Source organism: Ceratosolen solmsi, unplaced genomic scaffold (assembly GCF_000503995.2).
Source record: "Ceratosolen solmsi marchali unplaced genomic scaffold, CerSol_1.0 scaffold10, whole genome shotgun sequence".
NCBI lineage: Eukaryota > Metazoa > Arthropoda > Insecta > Hymenoptera > Agaonidae > Ceratosolen > Ceratosolen solmsi.
This window is the reverse complement of record NW_011948412.1, coordinates 22602640-22624371: the sequence shown is the minus strand read 5'-3', so window position 1 is coordinate 22624371 and position 21732 is coordinate 22602640. Positions and strand designations below refer to the sequence as shown.

Genomic DNA, 21732 nt, shown 5'->3' with positions numbered 1-21732 from the left:
ATTTAGTAGTCGAATTCAACTGGTATTCTGCTAATTCATATTGATAAGTAACGATGATCTTAAAAGTTAATTATTTTATGGTATTCAATAATAAAGCAAGAGTTGGAATACAATAAAGTACGTAAGTTAATACCTGTTACTTTTCAAATTTTATGCATGTGAGTAAATGCGATGGAAGCTATAATAATGCTTAAAGCCGCTAACCTTAGGGTGTAGTGGTCCCTCGTGGATATGGCCCGAGATCTTCTGGTTTGACAATCAACACTCGCTCGATCCGCTGTTCGCTTATCCATGACCACAATAGTTGAAGGACTCCTATTCCAAAAGAATACTTTTAAGTTCATAACTCAGACTGTTGATGCAATTGAGGTGTCACTTGTCAAACATTAAGAATTTACTTTGACAAGTGTTCGGCGGCGCTATGATACTAGTTTCTTGTTCGAATATGCAGAAGTAAGTTATGAAAGAAGAAATTATGAAAGATCAAGTAATTATAAATAAGCCTATTAATTTTTTATAATAGAAATGTAATATGTAGGACGATGTCTTTCTGGCCAAAGCAAAGCAAGAGATCAGATTGTGATATTTATAAATGGAAATTAATGAACTTATTCCAACAATATTTCTCCACTGCCTTTACAATTTAAATACTTATTGAACTAAGTATTGCGAAATAAAATGTTTAAAAGAAAATGGCTAAAAATGTTCTAATTGTTGCATTATGACTATTTTCCTTTATAAAAATGGATATTATAATTATTATTTTTGAAAATAATATCTTTTACACTTACTTATATGAAGATTATATGAATATTTAATAAATCTATTATTGTCATAAAATTAAATCTTAATGCTCGTTATGTTCACAAAATTCGCAATATTCATAAAATTCAGAATATAAATTAAATTAATGGATTTAGAACATTAGGTTCAGAAAAATAAGGTTATTAATGATTTTAAAATAAAATAATAGAACCCTGAATTTTCTGATTATAAAGATGACAAAATGCACGAATTATAGTGGCTAAAGCAAGAATCTGTAATTAGAAGTAAACGAATATACTAAAAGGGTTCATTCAAACAGGGTTATTAAATTAACGAAGATAAATAAATCAAAGTGAAATAAAAATAAAAAGTAGTATATAAGAAAATAATGAATTCACGGGATATAGAGGATGATTAAGAATTTAAAAACAATTTCGTAGAATTAAAGACGAGACATTATTCTATCGATAAGTAGACGGGGTTTTGCACTGTAATGTCAATAGAGTGATACATTATGTATGTGAAAATAAATTCAACAAAAATTGTCTTTAATTTCATTTAATAATTAATTAAATAACTTAAATTAGCGGTGTCGAACAATTTTTATATTTGATGATAAAATATGTTTCCTACTGATTTGAAAAAATTTAGTAAATTAAAATAAACTACCTTGTTGATACATTAAATAATAAATTACTAAAAAATAATTAATTTTTTATTATTAACAAATTAAATTCTCACACATTTAATTTAAAATAGAAATTTAATCAAAAACAAGTATTTAATTTTTTACTTGAATTATGACTATATTAATTTTCTCAATTTTTAGTCGATAAGAAAGGCAGATGATAAGATGCAGTGCATGTTTGAATTTAAATATTGTAATGCAGAGTAAAGCTAAACTTGCCAATTTCAAAGTTTGACGTGCGATCAACATACACTTAGTAATTAGAAAATTAAAAAATACAATCAGCTGGTAATTTTCCTCGTTAAATTTAATTTTGCGAGAGCAAAGTGGTTTTATGGGGCTTAGCGAAGAAAACAACAATTGTACCAGATTCTCCCGATTCCCTCGGATGCGTCAATGACGGATGTATCGCCTGCTCCGTCGGCGTCCTCGGTTACAATGGCAGTGGCTCCGAGGTCCTCCATAAGTTGCGTCTCGTTCTCTTGATCAGTGGTGGGGGCCGCGGAAACCACCATGGCAAGTGGCGCTTGAAAAAAGGTCTCCTCCTCTTCGTCATCGTCGACTGCCGCATCTGCCGTCGGAGTTTCGACTACCTGTATGACGCTTGGCGGGAAGCTGCGGGAGTCACCTTGCGTCGCTGATGTCTCCAGTGGCCTTTGACGCCTCAAAGTCTAAAAGGTAAACAATAAGCATTATTCGATATCGTTTATTGATGTTTATAAATTGTAATTTATAGCGACCAGCTAAAATTTTAATAGGGAATTAATATTGGGGTGAACTTTCGACTGAAAAATCGTCATTGGCCGTTATTTATTTATTTTGTTTAACCAATTCTTACACTTATTTGACAATGTTGTAAAAACTTTATTGTTTTTTGAGTAAGTAATAGCATTAATTGATAAAGAATTAATTCCAGTTTTCATACATATTGTAAATATGTCAAGAAGAATTTTGTCAGGAAATAATTAACTTTGCAGGTATGTAAATTTGTGCTGAGAGGCATTGCTAATAAAAGAGTTTTGTCTTCGCGTCGGAAATCAAGAAGATCACTACGACTATAGTGTTATCTCATGTCTTTCTTATACGTACGTCGAATATATGGATGCATTATTCAATAATATTATTTACAAAAAATTTTCTTGCATTAGATTGTAGGAGTGACTTTAAAGTTATACACTTTTCCCTGATAACTACATTTCGCAATTTATTCGTAAACAATCTCTTATTTATGCCGAAAATATCTTTATAACTATTAGACTTTGACAATGCCTTCTTTGTTTAGTTAATTAGTGATAAAAAATAAAGCCAATTGCTAGAAACACGATAATAATAAGCTAGTAATTTCATCCAGTGCAAGAATAAATAAAAATAATATTTATAAATGATTATCCATTGTCAATTTCTGTAATTCTTACGGTCGAAATGATAGCTTGGACATTTCCAAAATAAAGCAATACAAGAAATTTGGACTGCGAAATTCAGAAAACTGTTGCATCGGACTAACTTCGAAATGTAGTATTACAACAACTTTATATACTCAGAATAGTGCCTCAATGAAACCATAGACACGATATTCTATACACAAGAACAGAGAGAGTGTTACGGATTATAGCAGTTTTAAGCGGTATACAAAGTAGGAGAGGTAAAGTCACCTGTGCTTAGGTAGAAACATTTGCGTTCCAATTCTGTGAAATCGGGAAGCTTCTTTCTCATAGGAGGACCCCACAACACCCTACCAGATCCATCAGCACGCGACTCAAACGTATCGACACTCTCAAAATGGCAATTCATACAACAACGAATCCAAGAGTTCTGGACGCAATGGACTAAACATTATCTGCAGCAATACCTCTCAAACTCCAAGTGGCATCACCCAAGCAATACTATCAAAGTTGGATCGCTAGTCCTCATCACAGACAAAAGACAACCACCGTGCAAGTGGCCTTTCGTCAGAGTCCTAGAGCTGCACCCTGGAAAGGATAAACTGACCAGACTGGTGACACTAAAAACAGCCTCTTCGACAATCACAAGACCAATTCACATCCTTGCAGTACTACCAGTTCCCACCGAAGACACGAATCATAATTATCAATGAATTAATGATGGCGGGCGGAATGTTACGGATTACAGCAGTTTTAAGGGGTATACAAAGTGGGAGAGGTAAAGACACCTGTGCTTAGTTAGAAACATTTGCGCGCCAAGTCATAAACACAATCCTGTGAAATAGGGAAACTTCACTACGTAAATAATCGAATATTACATTATAATTCCGATTAACAAGGCCGACGAACTCCCCAAGGCTAGACTCTAGTGACGTCTCTCTAACAATCGGCATAGCAAGAGTGAACCGATAGTCACCGGATCTGTAAGCTTGCACTAGAATATTTAAGGAGCTGCGTTTGACGCTCTCGCTCTCTTACTACTTCAATCAAGCACTCATCACGACAGGATCGCCAATGCAACATAGATCGGCTTCAGCCCGCACGTAAGCTACGTCACTACGCTCGTTCTTACGTCTTACTAATACAAGAGTCCTCGTCAACTACGTAAGCAGCAACACACTACGAACGTGCACCAATACCATCACTACATCTAATCTCACGCACACATATGCTGCGGCGCATCACGAACGTCACTCGCCACTATAGGTCTAAGAGCGACCCTCGCGCTCACTTAAGCACCGCACACTATCGATATTGCGTTACACCGATACGAGTGAATCTCCCACTCACTCAAGCAGTGACGTAACACGGACATCCTCCCACCACCCGACCACTACAGCGCTCACCCTACGCCGGCGGCTGAGGCGGCACCAACTCGCTGCCCCTACTAGCACGAGTCTCTCACTACACTACTCAACTTATAAGGAGAAGGGGAATCACCCTCCAGGCTATCAAGAATACACCTACAGACTTATCGCCACTAACATTAATTGAAGTAACACTCATCTATTCATTGTCTCATACATTCATTTCGACATCCATAGATCATTGACTATTTATTATATTTATTATAATTAATAAAAGTAAGACAATAAACTCTAAAGGCAGTATTGAATTATTGTATTGCCCCTTCCACTTTCCAGCAAGCCTCCATCCACCATCAAAAGGAGGTTTTTAGTCTGATCCCAGACAGAGAGAATTATAATATTCCTAAACTATAATAATACAATATGAATTTTATCCAATTAAAACTCACACATATAAATATGATTTTAAATTCTGTCTATAATCTATAAATTTCTATAATATTTATTTATATATTATTATTTATAATATTATATAATATTTATTTTTTTTAGAATTTAAATTTTATGTTTTGAAATTTTATATTATGATAATACATTTCTTGCAATTTATTTAAGATACTCCTTTTTATATATTACATAAAACTGTTTCCCATTGCTTTTTTATATTGTTAAATTCGAGAATATCTGTATTTATATAATAATTTATAACAATTCATTAAATCCATATCATATATAGAAACATTTTAAATTAACATTTTTAAATGTTTTTCGATCTCAGTTTGTCTGTCTAGTTTCGCCCTCGTAAGTGCTGATTTAACAAGCTAAGTTGTACTGAAATTTATAGGAGTTCGTGGAATACCAACAATAAGGTAATGGAGGGTAATGGTTGTTGTATTTCAATTACGTACAATAAACGGTGAGGAGTGGATTCTATACGCTAGCATGCACTCATTTCTTTCATATCTTCAAATACATTAGTATTTGACTAATTTAAAAATTCTTTCACCGTTTATTCAACTTGTTATATATTTTTTATTTACTTATTATATAACTTATGATATACCTTATTACGAATAATAGTTATTTAATTTAAAATTTATTTTACAATAGCAATTTAACCACTAACCTTTTTTACAAAATTCAATGTATAAAATATCTAAGATTTAAAATTTAAAGAATATATATTTATTGTTTAAAAAATTCTTTAAAAAGAATTTTTTCATTTTGCTACTATATTACTTTATTTATGTTTATTTACTTTATTTATTTAATAAATGTGGGCTATACAATACTATAGACAATCAAACAATTTAATAATGCCACAATTTAATGCAAATTACATATTTTTGTTCATATTAATGGTAAAACTAAGTAACTAACGATAATTTAAGCAGTACGCAATGGTATTTTGAGACTTTGCTAATCATAGCTTGTATTTAGAATAGTTTTAATTTAATTTTCAACATACAAGTTTAAGTTTTTAATTTTCTTTCTTCTTAGCATAAAATTAAAGATAGTGTTAATTAAAGATAGATTAATTAAATACTATTCAATTTTAAAATTTTATACAGATTAGTTGTACTATACATTCGTATTTTATTTAATAATATTATAAAAGTATTTTGAAATATTTGTAGAATTTTTTATTTGATATAGAATTATTTATAATTTATTAAGTACAGAAATTGAAAACATTTGATCTAAAAAGACAGTTATTATAAAAAATTTTGGTTAAAATTTCAACTCCAATTCAATTAGTTTTTTTAAAAAATAAGCACACCATAAGTTAAGTCACGCCATGCAGTAACTTGTTTATGATAAGATATAAATTGATTGAAACATTGTCTATCGTACATTTTAAATATATATTGAATGATTATAAAAATATGTGTTGAGTGAATATTCAAATAAAAAATTCAATAATTAAAATAGTTAACAGATAAAATAAAAAATATATATAGTTGTAATCAACAAAAATATTAAGCATAAGTATATTCTTGCTCCACATATACAACGATTAGTAGATCTAAGCACAATTAAGAGCGTTCATGAGCCGAAGAAGGTTCAAATGCTTATACGCGAGTATCCGAACGCGCATGTAACTTGCAGTGCTGTCGATTTAAGGACTATTAAGTCGATATTACATATATTGCACCATATATTGCAGTGCGAAAGGAAAATATTGTTAATTAATATTTAATTAAAAATAAATTTTTATTTAAATACTTTGAATTTGTAAATGAATTAAAATATAGTTTGTGGTCAAAAGTTGCTATTTTGATAAAATCCAATTCAGGTATTCTTTTTTATATCTATTTTTAATAACTTTATTTTTATGTAGCTGCTTATTTATTTTTGTTTTTGTATTTTTCTTTTTAAAAATATGTACAACATATACAGAAGAGTAACATTTTTTTAATCTTTTACCTGGAAAAACTTTCGTTCCAAACGAATTATTAGATACTATTTTCAATATATATTTTCAATATCCTCGTTTTTTTTTGTACGAATGCATCTACTAAAAATCAATTGACTTATTTTAAAAACATTAGTATAATTAAAGTTACTAAAACTAGAAATTAATTTTTTCATTGCTCTATAACTTAAAAATGTTGATTTAATTGATAAAGCTTATTAAAATATTATTATAATTCTTAATTTATTAATAATTTATTATTAATAACTAATACATTAATCGTATAAAGTATTTTCAATTTTATATATTTTATCGAGCTAGTTCAATTACTACTAATTAAAATGAAATTAAATTAAAATTATTAATATTCATTCAAATTAATTAAATTTAAATGATTTGACAAAAAATATAATTTGTAAGGCAATACAAGTGAGAATTATTAATTAAACTATTATTAATTATTTGCTCACGACTTTTACTAGAAAACTAATAATTTAATATTAATTATTTTATCTTTTTATTTCTCTTATGTTTTTCAGAAATGGAGTAAATGTCACTTTAGTTACAAAAATTATAAAAATCATAGATTTTACATATTTACATTCATATTTACATCTTTTATAAAATTTTTAAAATGTTTTAAAAGAACTTATAGTATCTCAATCAAGCCAACTATTTTATATATAAAGAAATTCTAAATTGAAATTTTTTTATTCAAAATTAATGTTTAACAACAAAAATTTTATATGCAAACTAATTTTGAAAGAGACTTTATTAATTCAAATCAAAATGGTGTATATGAAGTTATAGAGACGTATATTATATATATAAATATATACAATTTTGTCCTGGCTTATTTATAATTTTGGAATTAACAAATTTTTAAAATAGACTTTTCCTAAACTAGTCAATATTTTCTTTTTATAGTACGGACTCATTTATTTAGAATTTTTGTTTCTTATAGAATGTAATTTCAAACGATTTATTACCAAATAGAATTTGTATAACAACAAATGATCGGTTTTTTCAATTCAGTTAATAACAAAAAACAATTTCATTGATGTTATATGATTTTATTTATACGAAATGCTATTTGAACAACCAAACTAAAAATATCTGTGTTTAAATGTTTTTAAAATCTTAATTTATCTCCTAGCTACATTGATTGATATTTGTTTAATGTATTTATAATGAATTATAAACTTCTGATTGTGAGATAAAACTAAATCATATTTGTTCAGATTTCATTTTAATTTTAGTGGAATTTATGTGAAAGTAATACATTTATAACATTTTTATCCTAAAAATTATATAAAATAGTATATGGAATTCTAATATTTTAAAACCAAGATTTGTCATTTTACCAAGTTCAAATAACTAAAAAACTATACATTGAAATATACATCTTTTTTATATTATGTGTATTTATATTGTATATAACATGTGATATAATTAATGTAAGTTTCATAAAAGTGATGCTGTTCGAGATTGCGAGAGCCTTTCCCAGCTCATTAACATCTGCAAAACAAATCTTTAGGAAAACCCAGCACATTAGGCATCAGGAAATAGTCGTTACACCCAAAATTTAAAATCTAACGGTACACAATGTTGTAATGTCTAACAACACTGTCGCTTAGATAAGCCAATCGAGGGCGCTTCAGTCAGGAGTTCCTCTTGCCACGACGGTCAAAAGAAGACTACCCTCCCTGATTGAAAACGCAGTCGCTAGGGGCGTTCCAAGTAGAAGGCGAAGTTTCTAAAGGAACACCGTGGTCAGCGGAATGTATTTAAGGAAGATGACCACAAGACAAACTCACTCACTAACTCACAAAACTCAAACTCTCACTAGTGAGTCGTCCAGGATGGAAGAAATCCTCGTTCTTACTAGAGACACGGCAAAAGACGGTCTGTCTTACTGAAGACCATGGAAGAGGCGTTCTTTCTTACGAGGGATACCGCGCAGGCCGAACAATCGATGGTCGAAAATCAAGTTGAAATCCTCAACGAAGAAGGAAGAAGGAGTGAGGAAGCTTCCTCAGCAGCGTCCGAAGCCAAGTCTTCGTTTGCAACCGCATCACAACTCAAAGGCACAATAGTCACCAACTTCATACCAAGGTCTTTCCTGGAGCCAGTATCAACGAGCATACTTCAAGGATCAACGCCGCTACCAAAGGTACATACAAACATTATACTAACAAAAGAAGCTCATATCCCAAGCGCACAAAGCATGCACAGGCAAGCGCACACACTCTGCAGGTTCACTGCTTCAGACTTAACTAAGAGACGCTCGTGCCCCAAGAGCATGAAGCAGTTGCAGACTCACCACTTCGTGGCACTCCTCGAAGAAGTGGTAAGAACTTTACGATCTCTCAGTCTCACGGTAAAATCTATCACCAAGCGCACGATGGATCCAGAGATTTCCAACCTCCTGTGTCCGCGTGTAGTGCATGCTAACGTCACGTGGCAACCGCTACGGAACTATAACAGCTCAACTATTGTCATTAGCAACAAAGAATCATTACTGTAGTTGGAAATTAAACGGAATAAACAGCACCAAAACAGATGTGTTAAATATTGAATTAATGCACTATCCCTTCCACTTGCCCGCACGTTTCTCCCACATAATATCAAGTGATCTTTAGTTAATTCTAAATAGATGCTAAACAATGAACGATGTAATATTGTTTAAACTGACATATATTACAAGATTTAATAAAATATACTTGACATTGTTTATTTTTTAAAACATTATTTATTTTTAAATACAAATGGAAAAAATAATCATTCAAAGAGAAATGTTATACAAACAAATAATTAATATTATATTCCTGTATGTACACTTATAATACAATTAAAGGAGTTCTTTACAAATTTACTTTATACTGTGTTATTATCAGAAAAATACATACCGTATACAAATATAGTCATAAGCTCATAAATTCAGCTAATAATTTTTACTTAGATAAAAATGTATGTAATACGATGAGTATAAACATGAAAAAGTTAAAATATATAAAACAAGTGTCAATCCTTATGAATAGCAATGAAAACAACGGCAAATACTGGAGTAGAAAGGGAGAGAGAAAGAGAGAGAGAGAGAGAGATACTTTTCATAAAGGACAGTAATCAAAATAGAATACTAAATATTGTAGAATATTTTATTTAGAATATTTTACAATATTCTATATATTTGGACTGATGAGTTAATGATTACATTATCCTTTCAAATTATTAGTGATTGGTTTTGTAAAACAATGAATAAGCAGCTACATTTGTTGCCCTTTAGGCATGGTATCTCGAATGATCAAATATATATAATTATGTATTGCTGTGTTGTGGGCATTTGTGGGCGTGCGCGAGTGTGTGGCGTACGTGATGCGTGTGTGTAACATTAGATTAGTTATCATGAAGCTACTATAATGATTTTATGAGCACCTTTAAAATTTATTTCATTAATTTAATGTTACAATTGAATCATAATAATTATAAATTATAGAATTATAACTTTTATTAGTATATTAGTTATAATTAGAGAAATTTTTTAATTTGTAAAAGCTTATTGAAGATTGTATGCTAAAATATAAAATATTCTTGAAAATCAATAATTCAAAATTTACGTTCTTTTATATAATAAAAAATTGAAATTTTCACAAATTGCGAATATAATTTGTAATTTTCCAAAGTAATTATTTAAAATTGAATTTCAATGATTAAATTTTTAAAGATTAACACACTGATGTGGAGCATAATTTTTTTTGTTAAAAACGGTTAAATAGAAACTCATGAATCATAATAATGATACATATGCAAATTTCGAAACTTTTTCTACGAATATAAATATATATATTTTCCAAAACTTTTCTTTATTTTGAAGCCAATTATTTAATTAAATTTTATTTCATATGTATATGATACTAAGCAGAATTTGTATATTGGAATATTGAAATAATTTCTTTACAAATATTAAGTTTCATATGCAAATTCTGGCATCTGTAAATATAATAATAACGTAAAATATGAAATACACAAAATTAAATCTACACATTGAATATATTTAAATCATAGTTATATAATAATTAAATATATGTATTTTTGTAGCACTTATAGCTGAGTATCTATGATTAGAAAACTATATTAAGAATGAACTAATCTATGTATAGAATATATGTTATGTTCTTAGACGATTAACCTGTTGAGCTAATTTGTTACAGCTGATAAAAATTTAAGAGATATTATTGAAATTTGTTGTACGAATAATGATTATGACATAATCATATGAAATCACTGGTTTTTAGAGAATCGATATATCTTCTTTTCACAAATTATATACATTCTATATTTAATATAATAGGTATTTGAAGAAAGCTGTGGTATTGATTAATAATATTTGATGCTAACTTTATACCAATAATTTGTCAGTATTAATGAAAATCAATCAGGCATTGTATCTATAAAATATGATTGATAAAAATCCTTATATTTTGCTAACCGTTTCGCCTCATAAATGCGTAATATTTATGTATTTGAAATTGTTCGAGTTATTTTCTTTCAATCTATGTGATCATGTAATATTTTTTTACAAATGGAAACAATTGGTTTTGTTGAATAATTTTGTAGAATAAATTTGTTTTCCAAAATGTATTGAGTTTAGCATTACTATTAAAAGTTATAATGCTAAAGTTCATTATTGCAAAAGCAGCAGTTTGTTCTGACAATATAATTTAAAGTTTGATAAAATTTATGAACATTTCGTGAATATAATTTCATACTTTATTTTACTGTTATTATAATGTTTTCATATACTTTACTTAATAATCTTACATTATATTTAAATAAGCAATATTAAACTAAGCAGGAAATTATGTTTAATTTTTATAAAACTAAATATAAATATTTTAAATGACTTTAATATAATAGAAATATCAGTAATCTCGGGAGTTTAAAGTTAAGTATAACCTACACATAATTGAGTTTAATATAATTTCAGATTTATTGCTTCTGTCATTGATGAATATGTAAAAGCAAATATAGAATAATAAATTCAAGTTATTTGAAGCAGAAAGCAATGGTAAGTTCGGATTATAAAAATTCATTAGAGATTACACGTAAAACCAGGGAGCATATTAGTAAAATAAAACAAACAAAAAATACGATAATAAGATTGATAATTATGGTTGATTAGGTTAACGTTAAATAATTGCTATTAGCAATTACTTATCTTATTTTACATAACTCCGTAATTTACAATGTGTATTGCGCAAATAACTTGAGCGACAGTCGCGAGCCTTCAGACAATTAGCAAAGGTAAATTTAAAGAATGCCAAAACCACAGGATTGGGGTATGTTCAATAAAGCCAATAATGCATGGATTAGAGGACAGAATATTGTGCAACCTACGATCATTGTTATAGGAATGTGTACAGTAGTTTTCCATTAACCACATAATTCGTATAGGCGAAACAAGCTAATCATCGCCATATTCATTAGGCGTACACAAGCATATTTTTATGACCTTTATATAAATACTGACCAAACTAGTGTCACCGTTTAAATTTGCCGTTTAGAAATGCTCGTATTCGTATGATCTAATTTTTATCTAATCGATTATGTGAATGTGAAACATATTTTTATAAACTTTATAAACTTTATAATATTTATAATATTTCTAGTATGGTTTTACTGTTGCAATTCGCATGGTATTTATCGATAAGTATAAAATTTCTGTCTTATAGTAATTTACAACCTCTTTTATAAATACATTATCTATACTGAATAATATCAGAATTCAGGGAAGTTTATAGGATTTTAAGTACATCTTAAAAATACAGGTTGGAAGGGAGCTTAAGTTTATACAAGATAAAAAATTTCATTTTAAGAGTCTTACAAATTAATAAACGACGCTAATTCTAACGTTTGACTTTACATATATATTTACTGAAAAACAAAATTAAATGAAATTTCTAAGAAGTGTAACTCATAATGATTTCCAACTTAAATATTGCTACCACCGCATAAATAATAAATTATCAATTCAGAAAATCTTTACTATAAATGAAGTTTGAATTGAACGTGAATGTTACATTTTTCATTAGCCATTGCGCTTTAAAAATATTCATGAAACTGATGTAATTAGTTTTTGACAAATACATACATAGATTATACGACAGTTAGAGTGGAAGTATATTAAGTATAGAAACAAAATATTTTAATGTAGTAAAGTGACATCGAGTAATGTCACTCAACAATATTTGCAAATAAGTGCAGTAAAACACAATATGGCAACATCTCTCGTCCAACTGCAACTTTGTGAGTATAACAACCTGTCATTTAGGTAAAGCCACTGAATCTATAAGTTAAGGGAGATTATATATGCAATTGATTTTGTCGTAGTTGCTGTAAGACATTGTAAGTAATAATATATTGGAGAATCGATCCTTTATCAATAATGGAGTTAAGAAAAACCTTGTAGAATATACTTTATGTATAGCGAATCAATTCTATATATTCATTACAATGAAGTAGAAAGAAAATAATCTGTATTAATGAGACGAAATTAAATTTGTCACGTCAGATGTAAAAACATGAAGATCGAATAATAAATAATGTAATTAAATAAAAAAATTATTAATTATTTTTTGTATTTCTGTAGTTTATATATAATAATAATAATAATAATAATAATAATAATAATAATAATAATAATAATAATATCAAAATCAATAAATACTTTAGATTGATTAATTATTTATACAAAGCCTAAGGACAAATTCTGATTTCATTAAAATGTATAAATATAAACTAATTCAATATAAGAAAATTATCAAAATAGAATAAATATTGAAGACGGTCTATAATAATATATTAAACAAAAAATTGTTTTACAAAATATTTCTTTGAAAATCAAATTTTCATCTATTATAACAAATTCTCTATTATAACATCTCATATTTGTTTCAATCGTTATATAATTTTAACATGTTTAGATATATAAATATGAATCACATCTTTTTCTTTATGTCACATATACAATATGACACATATACAATCACATACTTTCTTCTTTATGTACAAAATTACTTATTAATGTTATTTATTCTTTCTTACTAATTGATATCATAATAAAATTTTATTATTTTAATAATTTTATCAGTATAAAACAGTAACATTTATATCAGGTTGACTAAAAAGTTTACGGAAAAATATTTTAACAATAAGTGATATTTTGTAATGGACAATAAAATTAGAATTCTAGAATCATTGTAGAATGACGTCGGAAAAATTCTTAGTTTAGTTAATAATAGCACGATTTTGTATATCCTTATATAAGTTACGAAGTCAGATATTATTTATGGTTTTAATACTACAAAAATACAGCTTTATTGTAACAGAAATAAATGCGAATCTTATTTAATATAAAATTATCTTAGGCCAGATATTGATAGTATTAGGATGGTCTTTCGAATAATTTTGCATATTTTACATCTGTTTGAATATGGTTCATATGTGTCATATCGATATAAAATTTTGTCGTCTACTGGCATAAAAGTATTTACTAGTCAAGTAATAATATTGAATGAAAATATCATTCCAGTAAATCTATTAAATGAAAGTTATTTATTCTTGTAATATTTTGCCGCTTGTGGTCATTATCAAAATGTTTTCAATAATAGTATTTTTCATTAAAAGGCTTTCTATAATATAAGCTTTAGTAGTAAAATATATATTAAACATTTCTAATAAGTATTTTTAATACTAAAGCAATAATTATAATATGGTATCATTAATATATTTTACTAAATAGTTTTTTTCTTTTAACATTATTTTTATACAAAAAATAAAAAGAAAATGAATGATTACTTTCAACGGCTATTTTATTTTAATGTACCGAGAAAAATGGATAATAAGTAATAAAATTGAAATGAATGATATACGCTAGATATTTGTTAATTAAAAAATAACTAAAATAAGTGAGATGATAGGAAACTAATGTAAATTTACTAATTTACTATTAATGAGTATTAAATTATTTAAATTTTAAATTGTAGTATTATTCCATAAACTGCAACTGGAATCCTTTAAAAGAATCTAAAAAAATTCTCCGTTATTTAGTCCTCGATGAAAAAAAATTGTGATATAATATTCATTTATTTAAAATTTTTATTTATTTATAACCCTTTCACCTAAAATTTTATTTGTATTTTCATCAGCATTGATTTATCTAAATGTAATTAATTGTACTATCATACTAACACTTATTATTATTCAATAATTATTAAATGGAAGAGCAATATATTTTTTCAATTATTAATTATATTACTATTTAAATTATGAGAAGAAACTGTTTAAGTTATTTAAAATAATTTTTATTTGAAATAAAAAGAAGAATTATATGTTAAATGTTAATCTTGTTTATCAACATTACACAATTATACATATGTTGAGAAGGAGAGTTTTTATTGGATTTATAAGGAAATATTTATTCGATATAGTATTTTTAAATTTAAATATTCTAATTAATCTTCTAATTACAACTACTACGGTTTTGATATCTACTAGTAATAGTACTTCTAGTACTTTATTTAATCTTGCGCAACTTCATTAAAACCTTTTAAGTGTTAGCTCAACTTTAATTTAGCGTATTATAATAATTATTCTCCTTAAATTTGAGCTCACTATACAGATCATTCTCGTAAATTATCTAGCTTATGACTATATTTTATATAACCAATATAAAAAATTATATCATGTTTATGCCAATTTTTTTTGCTATATGTAAGTAATATTCCATTAATAGATAGAATTATTAATTTATTAATGGAAAAGTTGCAATAGTTATAATTATTTGATAAATATTTTCATATAAAAATCTAAGTCTTTTCACATGATATTTCGAGTTTTTAATTTTAGCAATATTACTATTAATAAAAAAGACGAATATCTTGAAATGTATATATTAAGAACAAATTATCTTTCTTTATTAAGATGAAATATTATTAAGAATTAAACAGTGATCAAATTTTTATATATATGTTAGACCGTAATGGAACTATCCGACTTATGATAATTATACATTTATCTAATCGTATTTTAGTTGAAAAAGTGTAATTTTCGTGCAGTAAATTTATTTTCTGTTAATAGTGCATTTTAAGCAAAGGAGTCAAATGATTATGATATTGATTTTATAAATATAATTATATGTTGCGTGTAAAATACTAGTAATTTGTTTTCCAGTTAACAAATTTAATTAAATTAAATTTTTTATGCATATTAAAATATTTATATGCATGTATATAAGTAAATTAAAGGAGTAATCAATAGTTAATAAAAGGTAATGTTAAATTTCAAGTTGATCTCTAACAATTAATTAATCTTTCATCTTTATGAATATTCAACTATATTTCGCTACACGAATTTTTATAATTGGAGCTATGTTGAATTACAAAATCATTCTGCTGGTTCATTAGACACTTTTAAATCGAAAGATTATAAAAATATTTTCATGCCTCAATGTCCATTAATCAATTCTATCACTATAGATTTATCCTCATTTTTATCAATTAGTGAATTAATCTATATTTGTCAACTAAAGTACGACAAAGGAAAATATTAACATACCGCGTTGGAGTATGAACTTGATTTAAAATAGAGTTGCTTTTAAAAATTTCATTCGTCTCATATAGTATTGTTGATAAAGTAAGAGGAATTATCTATTATTTTACAGCATATACATTTTTCTACGCTTTTTTTTATATTATCTGCAGCAATAGCTGATTGAAAAAACAAGAGCATCGCAGGCCACACCTTTCGCGCATGGCAACCGGAAGCCACTGCGACCTCGTTAAAGTAATGCACGGACTCGGAAATAGTGTATGAATTCTGAGGGCCACGATACAAGAACATACGTGGGATTATTCATTAGCTTACCGGGTTCCACCTAATTATGTCTCATTTTTGAGCAAACGAATTTCATTGATCTTCGTGAGTTAATAGAGAGTTAATAAAGGTCAATCAATAGAGATTTATTTCCTCATTTAGAGATTAAATTTGATTAAAGTACATGAGAGGATCGACTTGACGGCACATCTCCCTATATATGACTGCATCGGTAAGATTATTTGTATTCATTTATATTTAATGTTTTATATACTCTCGACATGCTATTACTCCATTTGTTTCTTCACCAATGTTAAACTTTTATTAAAGAGCTTTAATGACAACCTAATGTACACGAGACTTTATAATAAATATTCGTTTATCATGAGAGATGCTATAAAAATGCTAAACCGAGATCTCGAAGATTTCAATAACGTAGTTTTTAGTATTAAAATATATACTTACATCCACCATATATTGCAACCCGGATAGCGTCATCCTCGCGACTGAATCTTTCCTCCTCACAGGCCTTTGCCATTTTCTTAATGTAACAGACTGTAAAAGTAACGTTGTGAGTTAAGAATTATTTTGAACAAAAATTAACTTAAAGGAGAGAAATAAATGAGAATGCATAAATAAATATATGGATATATGAATAAAGAAAGAAATATAAAGGAGATGGGAATGATCCAATCAAATTTGGTTAGAGAAATATTAGAAGCCTCGTAGACTGCGGTAATAAAATTATCTTACTTGGTCAATATTAAAATATCAAGTAATCTTACACGTTATATTCTCTGGGCCTCTTATATTCTGAAGATAAATTACAATATTCAGTTATTTAAAATTATATTATTAATGAATAACATAAAATAACTTGTACGTAATAACCTATTCAAAAGGAAAGATCAAGGGAAAATGTTTATTTTAAATTGATTTTTTTTTCGAAATGAATTAACAATATTGATAATTTATTCAAAATTAAATCAAAATCGCATAACATCTCTAAAAGTAAACTACACCAAGTGAATCATCTAGGATTGAAATTTGATAAAGTATTTACATCTGGAATCTCCATAGAATCTGGAACGTCCTTAGTAATATCTGGATCTGGTGGTCTATACTGTGGTAATAGTGTACCGTATTTCCTGAGTGCCATTCGTCGTCGACGATCGAGCCATTTTTGTTTTTCCACAGCCTCGGACTCCTCGTTAACTCCGAAAAACGTCGCAGTCTCACGCTTGATGTAACTGAAAAAAAAAGTTATATATTTTCCTTCAACTTTTTAGAAGATTATTGGCCAAACAATTTATCGTGGATGAGATTCGCGAATGACCAATGAAAAAAATTATAATGAGTGTTTCTCTAAATTTTTTTATAACATTATGTTATTGAATTCTTAAATATTTAAAACGAAAATTAGTTGAAGGAACGTGTATATGTACATATAAGAAAGATGTATTTTTTAATAAAAAATTTTTTACGTTCGATAAATAATAGCATTAATGTATTAAAGTTAAAGTTCGTTTTTTCATTTAGTGCTAAATTTATTTCTAATTGCAAATATTTACGAATTTATCTTGTTTTATCATTTATATTCTAAGCGAATTATAACTATTATAAATAAAAGAATTTAAGTTCTATGAACTTATGAGTTACATAATTAGATAGATCTAATCACTAACATAGATAGTATAAGTAAAGATGAAAATATCAAAATATATATATTTTAACTATTCTAGCAAGCCACTCAACATCTTACATTGTCATATTCAATTGGGAGTCCCAATTGTTTATCAACGTACGTACTTTTTAATAGCTTCAGTGCGGCTTTGGTTGCGATACAGCCTGGATCTTTGACCGACGGTCGTAGTATTGCTGCTAGTGCTGGATATCTCGGGTCTAGAGCCCACGGGTGCCGAAACGCTCCGGGTGATGTTGGACGTTGAGCCCGCACAGATGGAGGTAGAGGCAATGCTCGTCGGCGGTGTTGTTGCCGATGATTCCGTTGTTTGCTGCTGATGCTGCTGTTCCTGCTGTTGTTGCTGCTGCTGTTCCTGCTGTTGTGCTGTTGTTGCTGCTGTTCCTGCTGTTGTTGCTGCTGTTCCTGCTGTTGTTGCTGCTGTTCCTGCTGTTGTTGCTGCTGTTCCTGCTGTTGTTGCTGCTGTTCCTGCTGTTGTTGCTGCTGCTGTTGCTGCTGCTGTTGCTGTTGTTGCTGCTGCTCCTGCTGCTGTTGTTGTTGTTGCCGCTGTTGTTGTTGCCATTGTTGTTGTTCAGCAGAATATATGCCGAGACCGGAATTGATGATAGTTTCATTATCAGAGCCATTTGTCGAGACCGTTGTTGTACCGATAGCACTTGAATTCCGGAATGGTTGCCTGTATTAAATAAACAGAAATTATTAATTGATGGATGTACATTTGATATACATATAAAGCGAGTCTATGTTTACTCTCTTCACTTGTTGATAAGAATTACAATGTTAGCGATTTAAGCCATTATTCTAGATTTGTAATTAATTGATTTTGAAAAAATTTGAATAATGTGTGCACATGTAATAATTTAAACATGTGCGAAAAGCCGTTATAGCGAAACATTTGCAAAAAACCGTTTTAACTAAACATCTGGGAAAACCCAAGACATCTGTAAATAGTCGTTACAAGCAAAACTTTTAGATATAACGGTATACAACGCATCCACTGTTGTCAAGCCTAGCCATGCTACCGCTTAGAAAAGCCAAGCGAGGGTGCTTCAGTTAGGAAATCCTCTTGGAGTTATGAAAGCCACGAAAAGCAACCGCTAACGGTGCTCTTGCCGATGTGGCCACTATGGAACTCTTTCTGAAGACGGAAGGCACAGGCGCGCTCGCTCGGTCGCGTTCTGATTGGAGGCATAGGCGTTCCCTAAGCGGAGACGTTTTGGTCAGAGGCCTTATAAGTGGGGTCGAGACAGATACAAGCGCTGTCTAAGTGGAGAAGCCAAGGAAGAAGGAGGAAGGCCCCTATTTGTGATACTATAGTGATCAAGCTGTAAGTACGGATGAAAGGAAGACGCGTCAATTCTCCTGTGCTGCAAATAAAAGGTGTTTGACAATAACTCTTTCACATCAAGAAGACGCCAGACTATACAAGACACATTACCGAATAAGGAGTGTGCTTAATCAGATCAAGGTTACTGCATTACTGTAAGTAAAACCAAAGTCTGTGAAAACTAAATTGCTAATCCATACAAAATTATTAAGCTATTAATTATTGCCAGTCCTTACAAAACTAGCATGACGCTATTATAAACATAATAAAACCATACTCTTATGAGTATATTTAATTATTGCAACTCCTTACAAGATTACCATGACACTATTATTAATAGCACAAATCACACTCACTAATAAGGAGTGTGCATAATCAGTTGCTGATCCTTACAAGATCAACAACATCATCATCAAGGAGCATCTTGAGTAGACAACTTATTCAACACAAGGTCAGTTCAAAGCAACTGCAACGACGTGACTGAATATAGTGTATATTCTTACATAATATTTAAATTGAACAATCGATAGTGGAATTGTAAATAAACCATATTTTTCGAAGGAGCGCATACTATATTTCTACGTCCCTTCCACTTAACTCCTTCCCGAGCATGGTATGGACCGATGGTAAATTAAAGCTATCGAACCATTGGCAGTTCGAACCAAGAATTTAAACAGTTTCGAACAGAATTATAATGCTTCTTTATTAATTTAAATATATTAGTATATATGGTAATATTTAATTTTGGATATATAAAGGAAATATTCACGATTTTTAGATAATTTTCGAAAAATGATCTTTGATTCATTGATTAGGAGAAAGCAAGAAGATTCAGAAATACAGGAAAGTTGGGTGTATAAATATTAAAATAATTTATACATATAATGGATTTGAATTGCAAATATCTATTAGGTATTAAAGTTTTCATTCATAATTATAACTAATTCCTTAAAAATTATAAAACGTGTGTTTTTCATTCTTAAAGTGTGTGAATATTATTTAAGAACAACTGTTCGCACTTCCAACTTATGTGTATTATTTTTCATGACAAAATTCAGTATTAAAAAAAACAGTAGATGGATAAATGAGAAAAATATATAAAATTATCTTCTGAATAAAAAAAGTTTAAACCATTCAATTTCGCATTATTAAATATAGCGTTTAATTTAAGAAATTCGCCAATTAATATGTCAGGAGTTAAGAGATGAGTCTGAAAAGTGTAAAGATCAGTTAATGACGAGAATAAATAATAGCTTTGACACTATGAAATTGACATTGCTATCTGCTTATTTATTCATGGCCAAAGACAGTATTTCTTATGTGAGCTCACAATATCCTTGTGCCCCCAGTTTTCGGGTATCATTCGCGAACACTTGCTTATCCATAAGGGTAGTTTTTAAAAATCGCGGAAATGTTTGAAGGTATTTCGAGCAATATTACACTATTACGGATTTCCTAATCTTTGAATGTGACCAAAAATTAATTATGTACTTGAAGTCGCTATAATTTGAATCTTACTAATGCTATATATATGCATGTTTTTCTTTCAAATATAATATATAATTATATTCAATATTTAAAGATTTGAATTCTTCTTAGTCATTTGTATAAAACAATAATTATAACAGACAAATGTACGTTTGTACTTTAAAAAATGTACTTTTTAACTTGTCTACTAAATTTAATTAAGCATGTTTGAGAATGAGAGACTCTTTTTTTAAGACAATAAAACATCTGGTAAGTAATATCATGAAAATTGTATTTAAGACTTCAAAACTTTCCTGCTCATAATTATTTTGCACCAGTGTCATAAAACATCTGGAAAACTCTAGCGAAACGTGCTCATGCATAAAGTGCAGTAGAACTTAATGGGTTTATTGCCGGGAGAACCCCAAAGTAGATTCAGAACGAATATCAGATATGCGTAAAGCATTGAGTACAAATATTTACTGCAACCTAAAACCCGTACGTGCAACAACATGCAATGACCATACGTGCGCACTCGGCCTTTAAGACAATGCTTGCATTGTTCTTGGCTATGCCACATCTGGTCGATCGTATTGGAAAATTGACCACGCCCAAGCGGACCCTTCTTCTAGCCAAGTCCCAGAGAGGGATGAGGCAACCAAAGAGAGGTGACCAATGGAAAAGGCTCGCCACCTTCCGACACTTTCCCAATTAGCAAATTCGGAACTGAGCCCGGAAGGAAGTG

General features: G+C 29.0%; 1 protein-coding gene across 1 annotated transcript; it reads right to left on the bottom strand.

Moving 5' to 3' along the window:
• Positions 1-2: 2 nt before the first annotated feature.
• LOC105366102 (uncharacterized) lies at positions 3-18819 on the bottom strand. Its single transcript, XM_011504426.1, has 7 exons — positions 18720-18819; positions 18301-18577; positions 17555-17741; positions 16957-17046; positions 1820-2124; positions 205-315; positions 3-27 (listed from the first exon to the last, which is right to left on the bottom strand). Exons 1-7 carry the CDS (start codon positions 18817-18819, stop codon positions 3-5), a joined length of 1095 nt encoding a protein of 364 aa, XP_011502728.1.
• Positions 18820-21732: the final 2913 nt, after the last annotated feature.